Genomic DNA, 26153 nt, shown 5'->3' with positions numbered 1-26153 from the left:
CTCTGATCTCTCTTTGGCATGTAGATCTATCAGCCTGAGCATTCTCTGACTTTAATTATTCTGAACTGGGAACTGTCATTATTTCTGGATGGAATAAAGGTGATAATGAATGAATTAAAAAAAAAACATTTATTAAGCCAAGAATGGTAATGTGTTCATTTTGCTGTTCAGTTGTGTCTGACTCTGTGACCCCATTTGGGATTTTCTTGGCAAACATACTAAAGTACTTTCCTGTTTCTTTCCCCAGCTTGTTTTATAAAAGGAGAAACTGAGGCAGATAAGGTTCATTGATTTGCCCAGAGTCACACAGCTAATAAGTGTCTGAGATTTGAGATTCTAGATTTGAACTTAAGAAGCTGAGTCTTTTTGATTCCAGGCACTGTGTGTCTGAGATTTGAGATTCTAGATTTGAACTTAAGAAGCTGAGTCTTTTTGATTCCAGGCACTGTGATCTCTGTGTTTCTTAACTGGGGAATGTGTAGTCTGAAAAATAAGTCCAGACAGGAAACTGTTTCTAGGCTAATTTAGAGTAAGACTATGAACCTGGCATACATGTCGTTTTTTAAAGTTACATTTTGATAATAATTGTTTTCTCTTGTAAGCTTATGTAATTTATGCATTTAAAAGTGTTATAAAAGAGATCCATAGGTGTCATTAAACTTCCAACATGGAGGGTCCTAGACCCTTTTTTATATTATAAATTATTGCTGATAGAATAATTGGGACTGAAGAACCACAATACAAGAATTGGAAGTGCTGACTTTTTTTGTTTTTGTTTTTGTTTTACTTGGATTTTTGGGAAGAATGGAAAATTTTCCCAATTTCCCGAAAATAAGAATCTTTGTTTTAGAGATATCAGAAATAAGCATTATATTGGGCCTGTTAAGCTGCAGTGATTTTTTTTTTTACTATTATTAGTTTGAGTTTGAAATGTAACTATGCTTTATATCTAGAGCATGTTTAAATTCCCATAATATGAAAATGGTTAGGAAAGATGGAAGGAAACCAGTATTTATTAAGCATCTCCTATGTTTCCAGGCACTGTGCTAAGCACTTTAAAAGTATCTCATTTGATTCTCCAACAGTGGTGTGCAGTAGATTCTATTTTTTGAGGAAACTGAGATAGATAGAGGTTGGTGATCTCTCCAGGGTCACCCAGCCAGTGTCTGAAATGGGTTTTGAACTCGGCTCTTTCCAACTCTAGGCCCAATGCTCTATTTACTGCATGCATCTACCATCTTATACAAATAAACAAAAGGAGCCTTTCTTACATGTGAAAGTTATTGAAATCAGGAATTTAGTTGCATAAGGCTGCCGTATTAATCTTTCTAATACACATCTTAGACACTCAATTACTTGTTCAAAAACCTATACTGATTCCCCATTGCTTACTGAATAAAAGCCAACCCTGATATTCCAGGACCAGTCTTCGTAATCTCAGCTTATCTTCTGTTCCCATTGGCACCAGGCTAGTATATACATTTTTACCCTGCTGGGCTATTTGAGTATTCTTATTGAGTAGCCTTTCTTCCCTGCCAATCCATTTTTCATAACATTTAACAGAATAACGTTCTATTTCATATAGTTATATTACTCAACTTTTTACAAAAAACTCCAGTGATTCCCAATTGTCTACTAAAGTTCAAAATCTTTCTGAATCCCTTTTCTATTGTATTAATGAATCAATAAAGCCCTCCTTAAAAAAAAAACAAACACTTGAATGCATGCTGCATACTTCCATGTATTATAGTTATGTGATGTTCCCTGTAATAACTCTGACTTTTCATGTTTCATACAGGAAAAAGGAAACACATAACTCACTCCCCCCCCCACACCCTATAAAAATATTAGCTCACTGGCACAGTGTAAAAATCCTAGTCCAGGAAACAAAAAATTCACAAAAGCAAAATGTTCTCTGGAATATCCATGAATTAGATCTTAAAAGAACTAAAATAGCATTTGTTGGGAAGCATTAATAATGATCAAAGATGCTTGTGTTGAAATCTGGAACTTGAGAGAAAAGAGTATCCAAAGCACAGGCAATTTGTTTCAATCACCTTATAAATCATGTACCACAACTCTCTCTCTCTCTCTTTCTCTCTCTCTCTTAATTATATTTTCCATATTCAGCTGCCTTCTGGCAGAGTGGGCTAGTCTTTCCTCCTCCTTTCCTTTCTCCTGCCTTTTCCACTTTTTTTTCCCCCTTCTTTTCTTTTTTATTGGGGATGGAATGTTGTACACCTAAATGGAGGGATCAGAGTTTCTAAGCTCAATAGAAATTGGACAAGTACAAGAAACAAAACACTTTGGTGGTCAGTGCACAAGCACTGACTTTCTAAGAGCAATGCTTAAAATAAGTTTTTTTGGTGTATTCGTGGCGTGATTAACTTAAAAAAAAATCTTGATCTCCATTTTGCACAAATTCAAAAATCTGTAATTTCTTGGAATTTTGGGGTCTTATCTGTTGAAAAGGACTACTTTTGGGCCATTTTCCCAGTATGCCAGTAGACAAATGACTTAAGTTTCAAAATAATTGGAAACCATAAATAACCATATGATAATCTCTAAATCACTCAAGATAAAAAATGCAATTAAAAATGAGGGCTTATTTTAACACTGTATAAATTGTCAAAAATGACAGAAGATGGGAACATCCATTTATTGAAAATATTCACCCATTATTGAAAGTGTTCTAGGAAAGTAGAATCACTGCTGGAACTGTAGAGTGATCTTGTCCTTCTGGATTTCTATTTGTAGTTATGCAATTAAAATGACTGAACTATCCATGTCCATTATCTGTCAATCCCAGTATGGTGCATGTAAGAAAAGGAAGTCAAGGGCAGGAAATACACCCTACCCTCCCCCCAAAAATTCTTTATGAAAACAAAGTAGAAATCTGGTGATTGAATACTGAAAAAACAGTAGTATCAAGTAATATTATTGGGCAACAAGAAAACAAATATCAGGCTTTGGAAAATATGAAGATTTATGTGAATTGAGAAAAAGTAAAACCAGTAGGACCAAGAGAATAGTAAACTTCTGGTGACAAAAATATAAAATTAAAAATCACCAGAAATGCTAGTTTTCCCTAACAGGGAATCTTTAGGTACAGCTGACAGAGATATGTTTTTTTTTAAAGGAGGGCTTTATTGATTCATTAATACAATAGAAAAGGGATTCAGAAAGATTTTGAACTTTATTTAGTAGGCAATTGGGAATCACTGGAGTTTTTTGTAAAAAGTTGAGTTATTACTCAACTATATGAGTATAGTTTCATATAACTATATGAAATAGAACGTTATTCTGCTAAATAACAGGTGTCCTCTGTGCACCTCAGAGAGTTTAAATACCAATTTGGCCACAAAGTGATGATTTTTTTTGTCCATTGCCATTCAAAGACCATCATCTAAATATACTTTTCTCTATCATAGACACTTCTGGCAGTTTGTTGAAACCTATGGACCTGTTCACAAAATAATTATTTTAAAGGTATAATTTAAAACCCATACAATGACCACAAAATAATTTATATCAAAATAAAGATGTAGTTTTTATTTATTATTCTTGGATTCATTGGAATCTGTCCATAGGCCATAAGTTAATAAGCTGTATATTAAATTGTAGAAGGCTTATTCTCTATTGGTAGATAGCATATCTTTACGATCAAAATTTTAAATCCATTTAGTATCAAATTATAATATTTTGATCAAATACATGAGTGTTGAAATAGTACAAAATTATATTAAAATGATACTCAGATGTATGTAATTTTGCTTGCGTAAGGCACCCAATTCTATTCTTTTTCATCACAGAGGCCTCCCACCCCTCACTCCTCTCCTTGTTCTCCCTAGAAAGGGAAATCAGAATTTGGGTCAGAACCTGGGTCCAAATCTGGCCTCTGCCACTTTTGTAGCCTGGTGACTTTTAGCAAGTCCCTTAGTGTATCAAAGCCTTTTTCTTCAGCTGTAAAATGAGAGAATCGGCCTCGAAGGTCCTTTCCTTATGGCAAAAAAATTTCATCTTTTGCCCAAGAAATCATCAAGTTTAGGATCAGGAAGGTAGACTATAACACCGGGAGAGCAAAGACTGATATCTTTTTGCCTTTTAAAAAATCCTTTGGGTTTCTCACAAATGCCTATAGGCATTAGTAAATGCTTAATAAATGTTAGTTGATTGATTTTACATACTAGAGTGCTATAAAAGTACTGTTAAACTAAACAACAATCAGATTAGAAACTATTTCATAAAGAATTTACCACCTTCTTTTAGGTTGCAGCCCTAGAACAACATTTTCATAATTTTGCTTATTCCTTCTGAGAGTTAAAATCGTGAACTTGGAATAATAGAAAGCTGGGTTTGACTTTGATTTCTTGTGTAAGCTCTGTCAAATCAATTAACCTTTTTGTGCCTCAGTTTCTGCATCTGTAAAGCAAGGATATTGACTGGCTATTCTCTGTTCCTCATGGTGAGCAAATGAGAATGAATTTATAAAGCACTTTGGAAGTCTCTGAGCCTGAGTTCAAATATGTCCTAAGAATATTTACTAGCCACGTGGCCCTGGAATGTCACATAACCCCAATCTCCCCTCCCCTTCCCAACAAATGAACAGATAAATAAATGCCAGTTACCCTTGTTATTCAGTACTTATTTCCCTTTAGACTGATAGTTATACATCATAGTGTAACTTGCTGACTCTAATTCATTACCTTTCTTTGGGGTCTGTCTGCTAAAATATTAAATAGAGATTTCCTTCTCAATTTCTCTGCATTTCCAGAATTTTTTGGTTTGTTTTTGAGGACTTACTTCTCTTGCTTGTTTCCATCTGCATTATTAGTTTTGAGTATCTTTAGGTACAACTGACAGGGATAGCATGGATTTTAGTTTCAGTTTTCATTATTACTTCCTATTAAACAAGAGTAATAAATGAATGGGTATTTAAGTTTGTTTGTTCCCCCCAGTAAAATTCAGTGATCTATAAATGCCCTTCTGTGATTTCTTTTTCAAGCCAAGATAGTGAATACCTCTGTGACTTATTTTATTTAATAAGTTCAGAGTATAGGATGAATTAGAACCCTTTTAATAGCAGAAAAGACAGCATTTAATATTGCCTGTGTATTTGGAGGTCTTTCTGTCCAATATTTTATGTATTGAAAAAATTGAATAAATGGTATTTTTTTCTTTGTAATATATAAATATTAGGAAAAAGTATATATTGCCTACAAGTCTCACTCAGGGTGAATATTTTGTTTTAAATGTTATATATTTTCACGTGTATAACATATTGGATTGCTTGCCATCTAGGGAAGGGAGTGGGAGGAAGGAGGGAAAAATATGAAACACAAGGCTATGCAAGGGTCAATGTTGAAAAATTATCTGTGCATATGTTTTGAAAATAAAAAGCTTTATTAAAAGAAGGGTAAAAACCTATATTAGTGCCAGGATTCTTAAAAGAATGAGATATATTTTCTTTTTGCTTTAAACAAACTATATTCATAAAAGATTAGTTTCAAGGTAACTGATTTGATCTAAGAAATCTAGTTATTTCCTTTCTTCTGCCTTTACAGTCTTAAGGTACTGGGCCTGGGATAGATGGATAAATAAACCAGGCCAGATATATAAACACTTGGGGAGTTTAGGCCTCAAATGCAAAGTGTGCCTTGAGCTAATCCTTTTTGGATCTCAACTTCCTTATCTTGAAATCCAGAAAATTAGAAAGTTAACTTGATTTTTCTAGGGCACCTTTTATCTGTGACTGTTAATGGCACTAGATTTGAAGGAAGATAATCTCATTACTTAAGTGACTTCGTTTCTTTGGCCCTTGGGACCATTGTTTCCAGTTCTTAATTCTACAAGCATTACTTAAAAAAACCCAAAAATTAAAAACAAGATTTCTAAATTAAAAAGCATGATGCTTCAGTGGACATGGGATCAGTTAGTTAACCAACATCTATTAAGTACTTACTATGTGCCAGACACTGTGTACATCGCTGGAAGTACAAAGAAAGGAAAAAGACGATCCTTGTTCTTAAAGTACTTACAGTCTAAGGGAATCAAAGATGTGATTATTCTCAGATCAGACAAGTTGCTTAATTTCTCTGAGCCTCACTTTATCTCTCTGTAAAATAGGGGAATTAGATAAAAATGATCTGTTAAGTCCTTCATTTTCTAATATCTTAAGTAATCAAGAAAATAAACAGTGATAACTTAATAACCTAGTGAAAACTAGTAAATATTTCTAAGCTATAGTTTTTAGACTTTAATTTTTTAAATTACTTAAAATAGATTTTTTGATCTCTTTTGACTTTTTTAATAGCCCCTCTGAATACCTCCCCTCTCCTCCCAAGCCATCACTTATAACAAAAATTAAAAAGGAAAAAAATACCCAGAAAAATCGGCACAACTGATCAATATATTGGAAAAAAAATCTGACATGATATTCCACATTTCTCCAATCCTCACCAAGTAATGGGGGGAGAGGAACAATTTATGATTTCTGGGTTTTCCATTAAAGCTTATTGTAGCCATGTCTAAATTAATTTTCACTTTTGAAGCACATTCTTGGAACATGTAACAACAACAACAACAACAACAAAACCCTTTCGTTGACTCTCTGAACATTGGGCAAGGCAGTGGAGAGATGTACACAACAGGACTGTATTGGAGGAGACCCAATCTTGAGGCCAGATTGAGAATGGATTTCCTGTAGATGTTGGAAATCTTCCAGGTGCTCCTTTCTGTGGATAAGCATTGGTAGTTAATTGTGGCAAGACCGAAGACATTGCTCCAAGATCTATACCAAGGAAAATCTGACTTGTCCATCTATACGGGCAAGATAAAATAAATGAAGAATGTCTATTACCCAGATTTCAGCTGCATTTGAATGGACTCTCTCTAGAACTTGTCTAGTAGAATGTGTGTGTATGTGTGTGTGTATATGTGTGTGTGTGTGTGTGTGTGTGTGTGTGTGTGTGTATGTGTGTGTTGGGGGATATATATAAATATATCTGGGACAGATAATACAGATAGACAATAGCTGAACTTAAGGGGAAATTGCAAAGCAATTTTGCTGATTCCAAGCTTCTACTTGCAGCAAAAGTCCATCTTTTCGGTATAAACATTTGATTGATTTTTTTTGTTTGTTTGCTTATTGGCACTAAGGCTTGGAATACCATGGTCTCCAAATGGAAAGGCATGTGCTTGGTGTAAATAGGCTGCAATATACAGGATCACATATGATATTCCAGAAGCTTTTTAAAGGTTATGACAGGCAAGTATTATTCAGTTCCTACAGGTAACTTTGTCTCCTTTTGGGGGAAAAAATAATCTCTCCTGGGAGTAGGCAGGAACCCTGGTAGATATCCTATGGGGAGAAATCAAGAAAGGCTTTTAGAACATTGCGTAGACCTTGTTCAGTGATACTGATGATAATTGCTCAGGATAGGGAAGCATGGATCAGTTTTGATTGGCCCCATTGGAGGGAACTTCTGTATCATTGCATTGGCATTAGAGATCCATTGGGATATTTGAGACTATTCTCTAAGGCACTGAATGATAGGATGCTAAGTTTGTTAGAGTTTAATTAACTCACTTCTCAAAAAAAATTCTTAGGCATGCTTTTAAAATTTAGTTTTCTTATGTGCAGTGAGCCATTTATGAAAGCTAAAGAGATTGAACAAAGGAGGGGAATTCGTCTTAAAAGAGATTTTGGGGACTGTCTTTTTTGTTCAATATTTAAAATGCTTGACAGTGGTATTCCCATATAACTCATATTGAAGATGAGCAAGTTTTTTTTTTAATTTAAATTTTATTTTATTTAATAATAACTTTGTATTGACAGAATCTATGCCAGGATAATTTTTTTTACAACATTATCCCTTGCACTCGCTTATGTTTCGTTTTTTCCCCTCCCTCCCTCCATACACCCCCCCCAAGATGGCAAGCAATCCTATATATGTTAAATATGTTGCAGTATATCCTAGATACAATACATATTTGCAGAACTGAACAGTTCTCCTGTTGCACAGGGAGAATTGGATTCAGAAGGTAAAAATAACTCGGGAAGAAAATCAAAAATGCAAATAGTTCACATTCATTTCCCAGTGTTCCTTCTTTGGGTGTAGCTGTTTCTGTCCATCATTTATCCATTGAAACTCAGTTAGGTCTCTTTGTCATAGAAATCCACTTCCATCAGAATACATCCTCATTCAATATCGTTGTCGAAGTGTATAATGATCTCCTGGTTCTGCTCAAAAGATGAGCAAGTTTTAAAGTCAAACAGCCTGATTTATGTTCATGACTGAAATGCCCCTGTGATATGAATGAACTGGAACATGAATTAATCATCCAGGGTTTTTTCATTGCATGCAATTATATTGTTTGGTACTCACTTACTGGGAGTGACTCAAGGGCAAGCCACAAGCCATTTTTCATAAATGTCTTGGTACTCTTCTAAATGTATATGAAGGTAATAAATGTTGTCAGCAATCTACTTTCTGGTGGTGCTTCTGTCTAGTTAACTGGTATTAAGTCTGATCTTGAGCTGAGTAGGGAAAAAGTTTTTATTATTAGATAAAATCTACTAATCACTGGACTAGGTAAGTGAGATGACTTGTTTTGTGTCATTTATTCATTCCTTGTGGCATTATTCATCTGTTGAATATTGAAAAGAGCTCAGGTTAAATTGAAGAATTGATTTTGAAATATATATAATTTGAAAGTCTGAACATGTTGTCAGTCCTCTGTTCAAAAATCTTTAGTGGCTCCCCATTGCTTGTGAGATGAAATGTTAACTTCAGTCCAGTGGTTAAAAGCCTTCCTCAAGTAACTCCCACTTATTTCCCAGGCACTTTAGGCTAACCCCTTTCACAAAGCTCCCTTTCCAGTCAAATAGGCTCCAAGCTGTTCATTCATTCCTCAGACTCTACACTTAATGATTCATCTGAGAGGCTGCCTCTCATGCTTAAAAGATGCCTTTCCTTCACAGAATCTATATAATAAAGCTTTTCCTGATTCCCCAGCCATTAGTGCTCCTTCTTCCTGAAAATACTTTATTTACTTTTGTAGGGATATTCTGTATACACATTCACTCTACTTACCTTCCATCAATTTGTCTTCCTCATACTACTGCTCACCACGAGACTCAGGAGCAGAAAAGGAAAATTAAGAAGTGCCCATTCATGGAGATCATCCAAGAAGGTGACTTGTAGCTGCAGACAAAGGCTAGAGTTGTTATCTCACATTGCAGAGTGATTTTGGCTGCACTTTGTTCTATATCCAATTTCCCATGAATCTTTATAATAAATAGTTGTATAAAGGCAAGTGTTAAAGAATGATTTATCAGAACCCATTTTCTTTGATGAACACAAAATGATAGTGGGCACTTGATACTTAATAGATTCTGTGTTAAATCGGCGTTTACCTTATAGTAGGCAGTTGATGTTTTTGGTTGGAAAGAGCCCATTACATTTCTTTTTATACTGTCATGAAAATTTGGAGAGGGGAGGAAAATGAGCCAGTCAGCTTAATACCTTTCCCAAACACAGCATATTTAAGCTGCATGTTCATTTTTGTACCATTTGCCTCCTTTTCTTTGCTTTAATGTGCCAGAGATACAGATAACACGCTTGTGTATATAAGAAACATTTTGTTGTGTGATGAAGTTCATTCATTGCCTTTAGTCTCTCCCATTGCAAGATTTTTGGATTTGGATCTCACAGATAGATATACTCCTTGTGTTCTGCTTTCATTTTCTAGACTTGCTGTAATAAAAGTCAAGAGATTTCATCCTAAGCTAATAGTGTTAGAGATTTGATAATAAATGAATATGCAAAAGTAGAAAGAGCACAAAATGATGTTAACTTTTTTTTTGAGACAGGGTTTTTATAGAAGGAATAATAGATATGTGTAATATATACATATATGGATCTATGTAACATACATATGTATGCGTGTGTTATAGATATAAATAATATATATGAAAACTAGCTTTCTGAAAACCCTGTTTTTCTAGAATAATAAGATTGGATTCATTGGCCAAGTGACCACTTAAACATTGACCATTGATCTGTCATTGTGACAGAAAGATGAAATAGTATTTTTTACATAGATGTGAGGCTTGAAATTCTGATGTTACATGAAGTCATCTTGAATGTCTTTGCTGTCAGTGTAATTAGGGAGGTTTCATTGAGGAGGGAAAAAAAGATTATTCTGAATACTAAAGAAGAAACTTGCATATATAATCCAGTGCCTGGCATGTATTGTAAGCACTTAGGAAAGGAAACAAGCCTTTATGTCCTTCATCTTCTGGTTTTAGGGGTGTGTGTGTGTGTGTGTGTGTGTGTGTGTGTAACAAGAGGGGAGCTTGGCTTTGTAGCACATGTTAGCCAGATTCAGGACTCTGGATTTCATGTAGTATAGAGAATCAAATAAGTGTCCGTAAAGTACTTTGTAAACTCTTGACTTCTCTGTCTGTAAATGCCCGTTATTATTTTCATTTCTCATTGTTTTATATGTAATAGCAAAGTTTGTTTTCCTGTAATAAATGAAAAAAATTAAAAAACAATAAAGCAAAGCACTTAGACTGTTTTGTATTTGTAAATTATGCAGTTTGAATAACTGAACATGTTTTATTAACTCCTAAGATTGAACTTACTTAACTATTACCTTGCTGTTGCAGTTTCTTTTGAGGAATAACAACAGCTGGTTTGACATATTTAAAGTCCTTTATAGTTAGGATACAATCTACCTGCCTAAGATGATTTTGCATCATATATTCAGAATCTAGGCTTATCTGGATAGCCCACAACATTCATCTTCCCTTTTGGAGCCTTTGTACAAGCTGTGCCCCTTGTCGGTTCATTCTTTTCAACTATATTTTCTGAAATCTCTGGCTCCATAGTCCAACTTCCATTTCTGGACTCTTTTCCCCAAATTACATCATCTATATTTTGCATTTATTTCTCTATAGCTATATTCTCCTACCAGAGAATGTAAGCCCTTAGATTGCAGGGACATCCTTAATTTTATCTTTATAGTTCCAGGACCTAGATAGTGCTTGTGTAATGAAATGGAATTGGAGAGTTGCCACCAGCTAAAAGGCAATGTCTATGTGCCCAAAAGGTTTTATAATCACTATTCTATATTGTCTTCCCTCTCTTGCACATGGGTTCCTTTTCCAAATTGATTTGCATTCCTAATCAAAGATCCATTTGTGGTGTAGTTTAGAGTTAAGACATTAGATTTAAGAGTTACATGATGTAAATTAAATTCCTGGACCTGTTTTTTTTTTCATAGCTATATGACCACAGGCAGCAATCACTTAATTTCACCAAACCTTGAGTTTCCCCAAGTACAAAATATATGTAATCACTTGTTCCTTACTCACAGGGTGGGTATAAAGCAGCATGGAAGCAACTATGTCTGACATTCAAACCCTGTCTTTGATGCTTACAATCTAGGTATCTTTGGGAAAACGTTTTATCTTCCATCCTGTGCCTCAGTTTTCCTTTCTGCAAAATGAGAGGAGCAGACTACATGAGTGGCTTTTGGGGTATCTTTGCAACAAGTGATATATGAAATAAGTAAAGCATCCCTTATAAACTTCAACTATTATTAAAGTATCTAAGTAATGGAGGTTAGACTATATTCATGTTTTCTATCAGATATACAGCTGAATCATTTCCCCTTAAACACACTTATCCCCAAATCCTCCAGATGTTCAAATTACAGTGGAATATAAAAGAAGCTCTTTTTAATGGATTGTTAGAAAAATGAAGTCAAAGTTAGTGAGAGGGTTTATATGAAAACTCTTAAATCTGCACCCTGTTCCAGGATTACTTTCAGGACTAGAAACATATTTTATAATTCATAGTGATTTCTCTTAAATTAAACAAAAGTGATTTCCTTTTAAAAATTGGATTTTGAAGTTAATGTGAGATCTTGAGCTTGTCTGTCCTGGATTCAAAATCAGATTGTTATTTTTTCACAAATCCACTTTTTAAAGAGAGTAATAGAAAAGATCTTAGTCAGACAATCAACAAGCATTTATTAAGTGTTCATTATATACCGTACATTATGGTAAATACTAAGGATACAAGGAAAAGCAAAAATAGTCTTTGTCTTCAAGGAGTGTACACTCTAATTTGGTTGAGACAGTAGTAATATTACATTGACACTGGCTGAGGTTATTTAAGCTTGGGAATTTTGAGCTTCAGTGGGCTAAGCCTGATGTGTTTGATGAAAGCACCAAATGTTGGGGTTCAGTCATGTATAGAATTCACAATGGCCATTCTCTTTGCCAAAAGGGACATTTATTTAGAAGAGATTACAGACAATATGAAGCGTTATAATAGACACCTGGAGTGGTAAAGATGAAATAGAGTTGGGAGAGCTTATAATCAGCAAGGGAAGGGATTTTAACAATTAGTAATGGAAAAGACAGGAGCTAATTAGGCATTCTCTTTTCATAGAGACTATGTTATCAGCTAGGAGAGAGCTCTTACTCAAATTGACAAAGAAAATCCAGAGGTAACAATTCAAAGGAAAGGGGGTAGGAAGGAGTCTCCAGAGGTCACCAAAAAGTCCATTGAACAAAAGCCTACTTAAGAATAAATGACCTGCTTAAAATTGGGAAAATGATTTGGAGTGGGGTGCCATGGTGGAGTGCCAAGCAAAGAGAATAGCCAAGATCCCCATGAAAGAGTTTGCTATGGGGAGCTGAAATTATATTTAACCTAAAAGCAGTTTTCAGAAAGGGGGAATCCCACCACATTAACAGAGCTATTCACAGAATCCTTTCTTAACAGGTCTTCGTTCATCTAGTGCTTGTGGAACTTACTTTAACAATTACTTGTCAAGAAGCAGGAGTTTGTGATGGAAAGATAGGTCCATCCTAGAGGACTATTATAGAGTGGCCAATTTAGATTGGCCACCAGCCTCTTTTATGGCTGCAGAGCTTGGTCTGTGCATAGACACAGTGCAAGTAGATATTATTTCATACTAGTTTAAATAAAATTGGCTTTTTGCATAGATGTAATACAGAATAATTCATAAGTTACATTTTCTAAGAAGACTGTTTGCACTAAAATTCTCTACCTTCTAATGGTTTGCATTAGTGTAGCATCTGGGTCTCACAAACTTTTATGTCAGTAGCTAAATGTTCTGTAACTAGTTACAGGCAGATGACTAGATCAGATATTCATCTTAACCTAAGATTTACACATTTCAGGTGAAAAACAGCAAGATTTTACACAACTTGCATTTTGCTCACAGCTTTTAAGCTGACCACTTGTTCTGAATATAGAAATTATGGCCTCATATTCCAAGGCTAATTGATCTAAAATAAAACCACAAAATTATGCAAATAACTAGTAAATAGTTTTCAATCCCCAATTTCAGATAACTACCCAAAATCACAATCAAGCATTTTATAAGTGATAGCTAAGTAGTAACTCTCTGGAGGGTTTGGCATTTCATTCCTGTCCCTTTAAGTAATGGAAGCAATTTAAAAGTGAAGAGATTTCAAAATTATTTCACCGTATAAGGGAATTTTATCTCTAATACCAAGCTTTTTTTTCTGAGGACTGATGACCTTGCTAGCTTCACCTTGTTAGCAAGAGAGAGGACTAAGCCCTAGACTGGGAAGCATCCCTGTCAAACTTTTTCCTGCTGATTCTAAATTTCTTTGTCTTTAAAATCATCTTATTTTCTCCCTTAAACAATCTTGAAACTCAGAACATAGCTGATAGCTAAATAGTTTTTGGTGAAACTTCACAAAACCTATAGCACGTGCCTAGCTAAGGTGACAGAATTTTTAAATGTAACTCTTACAGTTTTACAAATTATACAATAAATAATTCAGTAATTCATCTTAAATAAGTTTCATTTAAAATAGAGGAGATACAAACATGTGACTTCTTGGGTAAGTTACCAGAGAACTTTGTTTTAGTACCCAGTTTTTTCTTAAAATCAAACAAATACAGATTTAAATTTCTAATAGAAATACTTCAATATTAAAATCGAATACACACATTTCTAAAATTTAATTAAATTCAACATTTTAGAATCAGATTTCCAATTTAAATGCACACAAATTTAAAGCTGCATCTTTGGAAGAAACTTTTTAAAATGCCAGTTTTTCAAATGTGTAGGTCTCCACTTTGAAATTTTTTGACATTCAAATTTATTCTCTTGCGTGGCCAGTTTGGATGTTCCATATGCTATTGCCTTCAGCCCACACGGAGAACACAGGGAATTCCCATTTAGGGATAAGGGGCCTAGAACCAGGAGTTTTTAGAAATCAGCAGACATTAGGACCCTGGGGTATGAGGGTTTGGAAATTTGGGGGCTAGGATGGGGGTTTGGAGTCTTGGAGGGAGCCTCACAATAGGGGGTTAGTCAGTTTCTATGGCAGAAATGCTGAGTTCTAATGACGATATTAGGGAACCAGCATAAACTCTAGAAGAATCCAAGCTTGAACATATCAAGTTTCTTAAGTTCCAGATGGACAAATGTTCCAATACTTTCCCTTTGCAATTTTGGGGAGCACACTACACTCAAATGGCCTCGCCCAGTCTTGTCCCATCCTTGTAGCCATTTCCCACAGATCTAACTTCCCAGAAAAGTGGGATCCATACCTGAAATGGCAAAGCAACTTGATTCAAGGTATCCCCCTGAATAAGTTCAATGAGAGGGCACCCAGTTATGCTTAGTGATTACTGAGCTACTGGAGAAAAAATGGATTTTCATCAATAATGATATATGGAAGAATAGGACTAAATTAAAAAACAAAAGGACTAAAAACATGGAGCCCTTGTACCTTTTGACAAGAATGCCAGCAGAACCAGTGTCTGTCTCTCAGCGACTATTTATTGAGACTTATTATGTGCCAGTGCCTGGGCTAAGTGTTAAACATGGCATGATTTCTATATATTTTCATTTAAAAATACCAAAGAGTACAAGTTAATTTACAGAGCAGCTCGATTGGATTGAGAAAGCACAGGGCTTGGAGTCCAAAAGATTTATCTTCAATAATTCAAATCTGGCCTCAAATAACTTAATAGCTATGTAACCAACCCTGGTCAAACCATCAAAGTTTATTTGTTTCAGTTTCCTCAACTATAAAATAAGTTGGAGAAGAAAATGATAAACACTTTCTTTGCCAAGAAAACCCTAAGTGGGATTGTGAAGAATTGGACATTACTCAAGAACAATTGAACAATAACATCAAAAGAGTGGGCAGTGTAATGGAAATTAAAACACAGGAGAGATCACTGTGAACTATTGCTGTGATGGGAAGAATTGTGGTGATCTTGGAAGTTCCAGGTAGGAGGAACAGTGTGAGCAAAAGTTGCAAAGTGATGGGTTTTGAAGATTGAACTTGTTCTAGAAAACAGCATCCTAGATGTATTAGGCTCGCTAGTCCAACTTTGGGCAAGTAAATAACTCATCCTAGTTGGACTTTTAATAGTTATCTATAAAAATAAGAGGGATGGGCTAAATAATCTTTAAGGTTCCTATTAGCTGTTGTTTCTATTAGGTGTTAGAAAGATGCTTTTTAAAAGGACCGTAGGACCTTAGATTTAGATCTAGAAGGGACTTGAGGGACTTTCTGAAAATACCCAAAGGTAGGGAAGGAAATTTCTTGATAAGCTGAATCTCAGCTGAGTTAAGGGACAGAGCTGGGATTCTTGATTTTTAACTGGGACTCCTTATTCCACTGTGACATGGTACCTAACTCTAAGGATTATTATTGTCTCTAAGTACCTATGGGTTGCTTCTTTTGCCTGAAGCTATATAGTTTATTAGTGGTAAAATTGTAAGCAAGCAATAGGATTTCTACTTTTGAATTCCTGGAAGACTTTCCAGTGGTGGCTGGCAGCAGTCTACCTCCAGTTATGGAAACAATTAGTTTCAGTGGCTTTTAACAGAACAAATTCACATTCTCCAGAAACTTTGACTGGTTTATTTACAAAAAATAATTAGGATAGGGACTGTGCATGCCATTCCTTATGATTTACAGAAAATAAATTTTTTTTAAAGAGTCAAGTCTTAGAAAACAGTTAATAATTTTATAATATAGACATATACGTCTATATTAAAAGGCAAACTTGGCATTTTCCTTTCATTTTCCTCTCTCTTCTTTCTTTTGTATTTTAAAGCTTTTTTGGAAGAGAGGAAGGGATGAAGTTGGAGGTGGCTTTGAGAATTTTAAAAGCTGCCTTGGTTGTCTATATTAAAAGTACAACTTTAGGTTAGAAAATTGATTTGTTTCTTTCTCTCATTATTTTCATCTTCTGTTTCTTTCTTTTTTTTTCTTTCTCTTTTGAAGTTATCCATGTAATGTGAATCCTAAACTAACATCCTCAGGAAGGAGCCCATCCTGCTCCTTTGACAACTCTGATCTAGTCAATCTACCAGACTCTTCTGTTTGCATGCATAGAATGTGAGCCCCCAAACCCTTAAAATGTGAATGCTTAATCAGCCCATTTGGTTTTTCATGATCTAGAGCGCCAACATCTAAAATTACCTAGTTAGGATCTTTAAATACTGTCACAGCAACCTTTGAGATCTTGACTGGCATATTTTTGAACAGGTCTAGGACCTGACGCCTTGATCCTGCCTTTATTTCCCAAATTCCTCCCTGGTTTCTCCCCTTATTCCCTTATTCTCCCCTTATTCCTGCTGCTGCTCCCCCTGAGACCTTAAAAATTATGGTTTCCCAAGAGCAAATTCCTCCTTCATTTATGACTGTTATATTTACTTGAGCCTATGAAGCTTTTCATGTAAAATAAAATAGCAAATAATTTGTAATCTGTGATGTGTGCTCTACTGGGCTTGTTCCATGTTGTGAACTGAATCTCTATTAGGCTATTTTATATAATATTCTCTTAAAATTATAATCTTCCAAATCTATTTCTATTTACAACTTCTGATTTCTTTTATACCACTTCACATGGATAATGAACAGATGTTAGTTTTTTTAGAAAAAGAAGTTGTTTCACTTTTTAAAGTTACTTTATGAAGCTGATGAATATAATTTGCATAAATGTACATAGCCTCCACAACTTTAATTTTTATGATTAAAAATAATTAGTGCCAAAAAGGAACACAAGGGATTGAAAAATCAGAATTTTTGGTGTGGTTTTTTTTCATTATTTATTTATATTTTTTATTATAGCTTTTTATTTTTTCAAAGTACATGCAAAGATAGTTTTCAACATTTGCCCTTGCAAAACCTTGTGTTCCAAATTTTTCTTTCTTTCTCCCCTGCCCCAAGCAAGCAATCCAATATAGATTAAATATGTGCAAATCTTTTAAACATATTTCCACATTTATCAAGCAGAACAAGAAAAAAAAAAAAAGAACAAAAAAGGAGGGAAAAAAGCAAGCAAGAAAACAACAAAAAAGATGAAAATACTATGTTGTGGTCCATCTTGAGTCCTCATATTCCCCTCTCTGATGCAGATGACTCTCTCCATCGCAAGTCTATTAGAATTGGTCTGAATTACCTCATTGTTGAAAAGAGCCAAGTCTATTACAATTGATCATCACATAATAGTCTTTGTTGCTGTGTAAAGTGTTCTTTTGGTTCTACTCACTTTGCTTAGCATCAGTTCATGTAAGTCTCTCTAGGACTCTCTGAAATCATCTTGCCAATTGTTTTTTTAATAGAACAATAATATTCCATCACATTCATATATCATAATTTAATCAGTCATTCCTCAACTGAAGGGCATCCATTCAGTTTCCAATTCCTTTCCACTACAAAAAAGGATGCTACAAACATTTTTGCACACGTGGGGCCTTTTCCCTTTTTTATGGAAAGATCAGTTTTTAAGGAAGTTTTAATATAAATATTCGATATAAATAAATAATAAATATAAATAACATATGTTATATAAATATAACATAAATATAAATTATAAATTATATAATGCAATAAAATTATAAACAGATAATAATAAATATAAAATTTAATATAGTATTATATTATTATACACAATACAGTACAACAATCATAATATATAATTATGTTTGGGACAAAAAGACCTACCCAAATTGACTATTACTGAGATCACTCATAAAAAGCAAAATTATTTATTAGAATCTCGAGAAGCGGACTCCATCCTGGTCTGCGAGCAAAATTCCACAGCAGGATAGAGCCAGAGCCTTGAAATTGCTTACAGCTTTTATACATTTCAGACAAAGAACCTCCAAAATCCCGCCCTCTATATATTGTGATTGGTCACATAAGTCTACTGTTCCCCTGGTTGGTCAGTGGAATGTAGTAGACAAGGTGATGTACAGCGTCTTCCGCCATGTAATTAATCCCTTCCTTGGACAATGGAATGTAGTCCAGGCCTTATCTAAAATCACATGACTCAGGAGAAGCGAAACTGAGGCCTATAGGTTTGATCTACTTTAGCTAACAGTCTCTGATCAATATGTGCTGTAAGTTCTTCACCTTTTCCCACATAATTATTTAAATGATTTAATTTAAATTTTATATTATTATTTAATGTTATTTATATCATATATATCATAAAATGATATGTATGAAATATGATATAGTAAGAAATGGTATTGTATATATCTATATAAAAGTAACTAGGGCCAAAAAATATATAAGCAATTGAAACATCATTAAAAAAAAATGCATTCTGGCTGAGATATGCTTCAAAGAAAAATTGAGCATATGTTATGTCACCTGGAAGATCATGTAACATAATGACCATCCCTTGAGATCTTGAACGAACCATGAAAAATTATTACATAAAATCCTTTGGATGTCAAAAGCAGAGTTTTACAGAAATGCAGTCTTTGAATAAGACATCCTGTTTCTGTAATCATAACTAGCCCAATCCAGACTAAGATCTAGTGGGGACTGAATTCCAGACTAATAGTTCTAGCCTTTGGGCTCCTGACTAATCAGTGTTCATTCTAAGGAGACCCACAGACCCAGCACCTCATTCCTCGCAGGCTGTTTTCATTCCATTGCACCATAATCATAATACCTTCCACCCCACCCCCCCTCCATACACACATCTCTGAATATAGATTCCTCCTTTAGCTCTGGGAACAGTGATGAAATCAATATCACTCCTGTATACATCAATTGCTTTGCGTCCATTCTCCATCTCCCTACTGGGACCACAATATTCCTCCCTGGTCACCCACTCTCCATTGTGTTTCATTTCTCTATTTGAATGTAAGCTCCAAGCTTTTCATATTTATATCCCCAGTACTTAGCACAGTTCCTGGCACACAGTAAGCTCTTATTAAATGAGTCTTCTCTTTCTCTTCTCCTCCTTTCCTTTTTTTCTCTCTTTCCACTAGGTTTGAACCAGGTTCAGATCCCTACTCCTCTTTTACACTCCTTGGGCCAGACGCTTAACTCTCCTTTTTTGGAAGATTAGTGAAAAAAAGAAGCTGGATTAGATAACCTTTGGAATCCTAACTAGCTCTAAAGTTATGATCTTATCCTTTGTGAAAGTCTGTATTTAGTATGCAATTAGGGAAGTAGCATCAGAATCTGAGAGGAGTCTACTTGTAGCCCCTCATTTTTGGTGGGGTGGGAGATAATCAGAGTTACTTGGCCAGAGTCACTCATCTAGTAAGTGTCTGAGGTTGGACTTGGACTTGGGTCCTCCTGACTCCAGGACTGTTCCTACTGCAAAAAAACTCATTTTTACAGATGAAGAAACTGAGGTCAGAGAGAGAACAGGTACCTATTTGCTTAAGATCAATGAGGAAGAGAAATAGCAAAGCCGAGATCTGAGTTTAGTTTTGGGTTTTGAGTCAGGTTTTTGCAGTCAATTGGTATTCATTACTCTAAAAGGCATTCTCTCTTAGAGCTTCCTGATAACATTTGACTGATAGCTTGCCTATCATTTAGAAATGCCAGAGAGTTGGAAAGTGGGAGTTTTATGTTTCCTTTGTAAAGGAATTAAGTGTTGATCTTTTAAAATTGGATTTACTGCAAATTAAATTTCCATTCCTCTCAGAATGAGGTCAGTGTTTTTTCCAGATGAGCCAAGTATCCCTCCAAAAACCTATGTAGTATGTCTTTGTGGTTTTTTTGTATTTGTTTGTTTGTGTTTTGACCAAAACAAACCAAAGTCTGGCAAGGTGTTGAATGTTTTTTCTTTATATTAAACTCAATCTGTTTGAAATCTCTGTGATGTGTGGAAAATGACATCTTGGAAACAATGTAACCACATTGCTAGCTACTTGAAGTTAATTCACTTTCTATCTAAATACTATTGCTCTTTCTTCATTCTCTTACCATTTTGGCAAAATCATTAGTGTTCAGGGTTCCTCAAAGATAATGTTGTCCAAAAAATTATAAACCAAAGTAAAGGCATTGCTAAAACAGGAGAAAGCCCCAGTTGACATCCCACATCGTTGTTTCCTTTTTGAGACCTCATCTACATCCGGATTGTTAGTTCTCTAGCCAACTTCTATGGACGGACACCATTTTATTTGCCCCCATTTGCATTTCCTTTGCTGGCCAAGGAAAGGCTGTGATACCCCAGCCATGCCTCATGTAATCCAAACTTTTCAACTCTCTGCAGCACAGAGGAAATAGCTTTGTGCTGTTACCAGGCAGGGGTCCCAAGCGTTAAGAGCACTTGGCAGAAGAAGTCCCATTGGGGCACATGGCTGCATTGCTCATTTCATGTCTTATATTTAACCCCCCCCCCCCCCCCTGTAATGAGTGATTAAACATTAGAACAGGCTGCCAAGGGCCTGCCCCTTGAGGTCTTTGAAAATGGGATAGATAATTAACTATCTATATCTACCTTGGATGCTTTTAGCTTTCCAAAGTACAATTGGGGACTTGAACTAGATAGTAACTTAGTTTACATTTTATTGTAAAGTACTTTGTGTATTTCATTTTATGAGCTCCTCACTGCAACTCTGTGAGATAGGTGCAATGGGTATTGTTCTCACCATTTTAAAGATGAATAGAATAAACTGAGTGAGGACCTTTTGTAAGAATGTGACTCTGACCTATGTCCTAATTGGAACCTGAGACTTTGCAATAACAAGTTGAGCTATAGCTAAAAGCTGCAGGTGTTCCTTTATCTTAGATAAACATGTCCTTTCTGCCTCCCTTTACCTCTTAATTAGCATTTAAGTACTTATTAGATGAAGAGTTTATTTACTTGTATTCTTTTGTTTCTGGGATAGATTTGTTTAGGGTAAGACTGGACTCTTGCAAACAGTGGGAGAAAAGGTTGCAGGCCTGCCCCCCCCTCGCCCCCCCCTTCTGATTAAAGTCTATATAATCTTGTAGTTTGCAGTTTGCACTCCTTTACTGTGACTGCACCTTGTGTGTTGGGAGTTGCCTTTTCTCTTGAGATTGCAGTAAATCCTTTAAAAAATTTTTTTTTTACCTTTCAAGTCTCTCATTTTAATTTGGGTTAGGGTTATAGCTGTCCCACACAAAGATAAAGCAACTGAGATTTGAGACATCTGTCCTGACTAACCAGCATTCCTGGACACCCCTGATCGACTTTTTTAGAATACCATCTTCTCCCATTGTAGACTCATTCCTAATTTCACATATAAGTGCATGTTTGAAAAGAACAGTAAGACTAGAACTTGGGATTCAGAAGACCCAGGTTTGAGTTCCAGATTCATCAGTTATTAGTCATTTGCAAGTTTCTTGGCCTCCCCTAAGTCTGTTTCTGTTTTTAAAGAAAAGGAAGGAAGGAAGGAAGGAAAGAAAGATGGAAAGGAAGGAGGAAGGGAGGAAGGAAGGATCCTCTCTCTCTTGCCCCAACAACCCACAATCTAATTTTAAAATTATGGAACATTGTAAATGTGACTTGGTTAATGGTTTATTTCTAATGGTTTATTCTAATATATGCTTTATTTCTAAATTATCCTTCCTATCACATTTGTCATTAAGCTATAAAAATTAAATTGATCTCTTGTATTTTTCTATACTGTAAATAATATATTTTAAATAATTTGATTAGAAAGTGATATTATTTTTAGATCTTAAAAATTAATATTTTGAAGTATGACAAGCCTAAAGGGACACTATTTTGTTCATAGTTTTGTGCTTTAAACAATTTTTCTCCTAACTAATCAACAGTTGATTTAGATTAGATATACCAGATTCTATCCTATGGAAGCCCTATTTCCTCTTTATAGGAAGAAATCTTGATATATAGTTGATCAAAATGTTGTTTTTGATAATATCTAAAGTAAGTATAGCCCTATATTGGACTAAATGCTTGCCTTGCATGTTGAGGATAGTATAATTTTGAATGTAGTCTCTGAACTATTGATCATTTTGTAAAGACCTCATGTAGTAAGTTAGTCACTTAGCATTTATTAAGCCCCTACCATTATGCTGGAAACCCTATTGGCTTAAAGATCAAGGAATTGCCATGTCAAGAACAAAGTTTTCCGTCTTTGGAATTTAGGCTGGATTTTGGATTTGGATAAATTGTTGAGTATGTCCTTTATTCATTGAACAGGAGCATGATAATTTGTATCTTCTTGGTCCAGAGAGCCCTTTCTGATGTGTTGCATATGAGAAGCTTGTGCTATAGCTTTTGAAAGGATTCATTTGAGTGAATTTTGGTGATTGTTGTTTTTTAACCCTCATTTTACTCAAAACATTGAATCTTTTCCTAATCTCAATTTGGTCAAAAGATTATCAGGGTAAGCTTAGGTCAGGAATGAGATATAGAACAATTACCTAAGTTTCTGAATTTTTGTAAATATTTCTAGGGATGCTCCTCACATCAGAGGCAGATGTGGGGGCCATGGATGCAAGCTATATTGTATGGCAGACTTTGGGGGCTTATCTTGATTAATTTTATTAAACTTTTTTTTCTTTCTTTTTTTTCTTCTTTGTTATAAGGGATAACAGATGAGGAAGGGAATACATTGGGAAATATGTATGACCTAAGAACAGAGGCAAACAATAACATTTAAAAAATGTTTTAAAATGTTGTTATTTTAAAATATATATAATAAATTGCATAATAGATTACAAAATAATATATGTATACAAAATATATATATAGATATATACATATACATATACGTATATATACACACACATATATATACATATATGTATGTGTGTGTGTGTGTGTGTGTGTATATATATATATATATATATATATATATATATATATATATATATATATATATATATATATATAAAATTGCAAAAAAAAGTATTCTGGGATTCTTGTTGCCCATAATCCTTGTACACATTTTACTGAGTGATAATGAGAGATTGTAAGAAAGTGGCATGGGCTTTAGAGTCAAAAGACCTAGTTCAAATTCTGCTTTTTTCATTTGCCTCTGAGACTTTGTGTCTGTCCCCTTTCTGGACCTCTGCTTTTTTTTTTTTTTTTCTTAATGTATAAAAGAAGAGGATTGATTTAGGTAGATTCTCAGATACACTTTCACTTTAAATTTAAGATTTTATGATCTCATATAAGGCTTCTGTACATACTGTTTAGAGTGCATTGATTCAACTCAAGTCAGTAGGCATTTATTAACACCTTCTGTGTGTCAGGCCCTGTATTAAGTGCAGGGAATACAAAGAAAAGCAAAAGGCAGTCCTCACTCTCAAAGAGCTAATAGTTTAATAGGGTAAACAACATGTAAAGAATTACATATAACTAGGTACAGACAAGCTATGTGCAAAATAAATTAAGGAAAATCAACAGAGGTAAGACACTAGTATTAAGAGGGAATCAGGCAAGATTTTAGTTAAAACGTAAAAGAATTGAAGGAAGCCAGAGATGAGGAAAGAATGAGTTTCAAGGATGGACAACAGACCTGAAGTCAGGAATTAAGTAACTCTTCATTTCAGAAGTCTTCTGCTTAATCCAGAGAAAGAAATAAATTAAATCATCATCGGGTACAGGTTAAGGGAGCAGATGAGTGGAAATTATGGCTCCTAAAACCAAACAGTATACTTTATTGATCTGAATATATTTTCCACCAGCTTTGGTTTATGCAAATGCTCTCATTGAGAATGTCCAGTGAAAGTGACAAATAAAGAGAGAAAAGTTATGATAAAAATAAAAAAATATTAATTGGAAGAAATAAGCTTTTTGGACTTTAATGCAAAAATTTGATCAGTTTATCTGTGTGTGTATACAATTTCCTTTCAAAGAATGTGTGTTTTAGGAGTATAGCTTATGATGAGATCAATAACTGCAGTTTATAGTTCCCTCATATTGGATCTGGAAACATTAGACATGATTGATGATTTTTGTTACCTGTCCATAACTAGTAGAATGATGGATCTCCAGATACTTAAATAATCCCAAATTGCTTCATTCAATCCTGGTTAATTGTGAAATTATTTCTGTGATTTCTCTCCCTATGAAAGAAAGAAAACCATATTGCTAAAGAAGAAGTTTTTTAGACAAAGTGAAAAAAAGTATGGAAAAAAGTGAAAAAGTTGCATTTTCAATTTATGCATATAAAAACATTGGCTATAAACACTGCTCACATGACTTTATTTGTTTCTTTCAGTTCTTGGGCATAGCATTTCTTGGAATTGGACTGTGGGCATGGAATGAAAAAGTAAGTTAAATATAACTATCTTTCTAATTTTGGTGGTGGTTACAAATAGTGTGTTGTGTTGCATATTTTCTGGTTTTTCTTGTTAACACTTGAGTATAAAGAAGCCCATTTGATAATAAGCAAATAGAGATAATTTGATTCCATCTTTTTGAAGACTACTGAAAAAGAGGGTCCTAATAGACAGCTGCACCAAAACAATTATTGGCATAACTAACATATCTTACATGCAAACATATGTTCACATAAATACACATATATGCCCACATGTTTGTTAAAATGTAATTTTAGAAAAGAAAACAGAGTTTCTAAATTTTAGTAGATCAACCATGAAAATTTTTACTAAGCACCTTCTAAGTGCTAGATAATTAGGATATAGATTTCTTTTTTTAAAAAGCCCTCTTAAAGAACTTAAAATGTTCAAAATATAAAAATACTTTTGTAGTAGACCATGGTGTTTAGATAAATTGAGAAAAATTAAAGAAGGGCATGTGTGGTATGGAACACATTGTAAATAAGAAACAACATAGAGTGGTGGGAGAAGTTCGCATTAATAGTTTCCATTATGAGTGCTTGGTGCTGATTGTTTAAGTATAAAAAATGTTTCTTAAAATATATCTAAGTCCTGTACAATGAAGGAAAATGTGAAAATTGTGAATATTGTAGTTTTAATGAATTCATTTAGTTTGCAGTATAATTCACTTTTGAAAATTCTACATACTCCTTTCCAGGTCTTTATTTTAGCTCCCATTCATTTAGGCTTTTAATTTTCACATTTTAACCACTTCTGCAGTGGCTGTAGAACCCATAATTAACTATGCGCTTTTTTTTCTCTTAGAAATATGATAATACCATGGAATGTTATCTATCCATGAATTTCCATGATTAACATATACTGTTAAATCTTTATTATTTGCTAAATTGGAAGAATAAGAGATACTAAGTGAACAGTTATTCTAGTTAGCTCAATACTAATTTAAATTTCTCTTGGTCGGTCACCTTCTACCTATCCTTTCCTTTATACTTCCTTGACTCATCCTGTGGCCAAATAAAGAACTAAGGAATTTTCTTTTGAAGCCTAACATATGCCTTAAAGAGCATAATTGTATATAGTGGGCTACTTTCCAATCCACAAATTCAAAGCACTTAAAACTGAACAATATCTTAGCAATTATCTACTTTTTTTTATAAATGAGCAAACTGAAGCTTTTGAAAGAGTGAAATGACTATATGCCTAAAGTTACACAGAGAGGAAAATGAAGAGCCTGGATTGGAATCTCCCTTCTCTAACTGTAAATCCAATGTCTTTTTCTTTTATAGATGGTCATGAAATATAATGGGACAGCGGATGGATATAGATAGAAATAAACAAATAGATAGATAGGAGATATTAGCCAATAAAGTAATCAACCTATTCCTGTATACTTGGTCCAACTGCTCTGAAAAATAATTTTGAATTGTACTAAAACATCAGTAAACTATACATACTCTTTGGCCAGTTATATACTATTGGCTATAAAATTCAAATGAAGTCAGAGGGAGAAGTCCATGTATGGAACCTGATTTTTAAAAACCTGATTTTT

The 26153-nt window shown here is 34.4% G+C and overlaps 1 protein-coding gene across 1 annotated transcript in view; it reads left to right on the top strand.

Moving 5' to 3' along the window:
* Window positions 1–26153, top strand: part of TSPAN5 (tetraspanin 5) — a 195492-nt gene that overhangs the window by 135233 nt on the left and 34106 nt on the right. The window contains exon 2 of the mRNA XM_051964424.1: window positions 24523–24573. Coding sequence (XP_051820384.1) covers window positions 24523–24573 — 51 coding nt within the window. The remainder of the gene's footprint in view (window positions 1–24522; window positions 24574–26153) is intronic.

This window comes from Antechinus flavipes, chromosome 6 (assembly GCF_016432865.1).
Source record: "Antechinus flavipes isolate AdamAnt ecotype Samford, QLD, Australia chromosome 6, AdamAnt_v2, whole genome shotgun sequence".
Lineage (NCBI taxonomy): Eukaryota > Metazoa > Chordata > Mammalia > Dasyuromorphia > Dasyuridae > Antechinus > Antechinus flavipes.
Note: the sequence above shows the minus strand (reverse complement) of the source record. Positions and strands in the feature narration are given on the sequence as shown.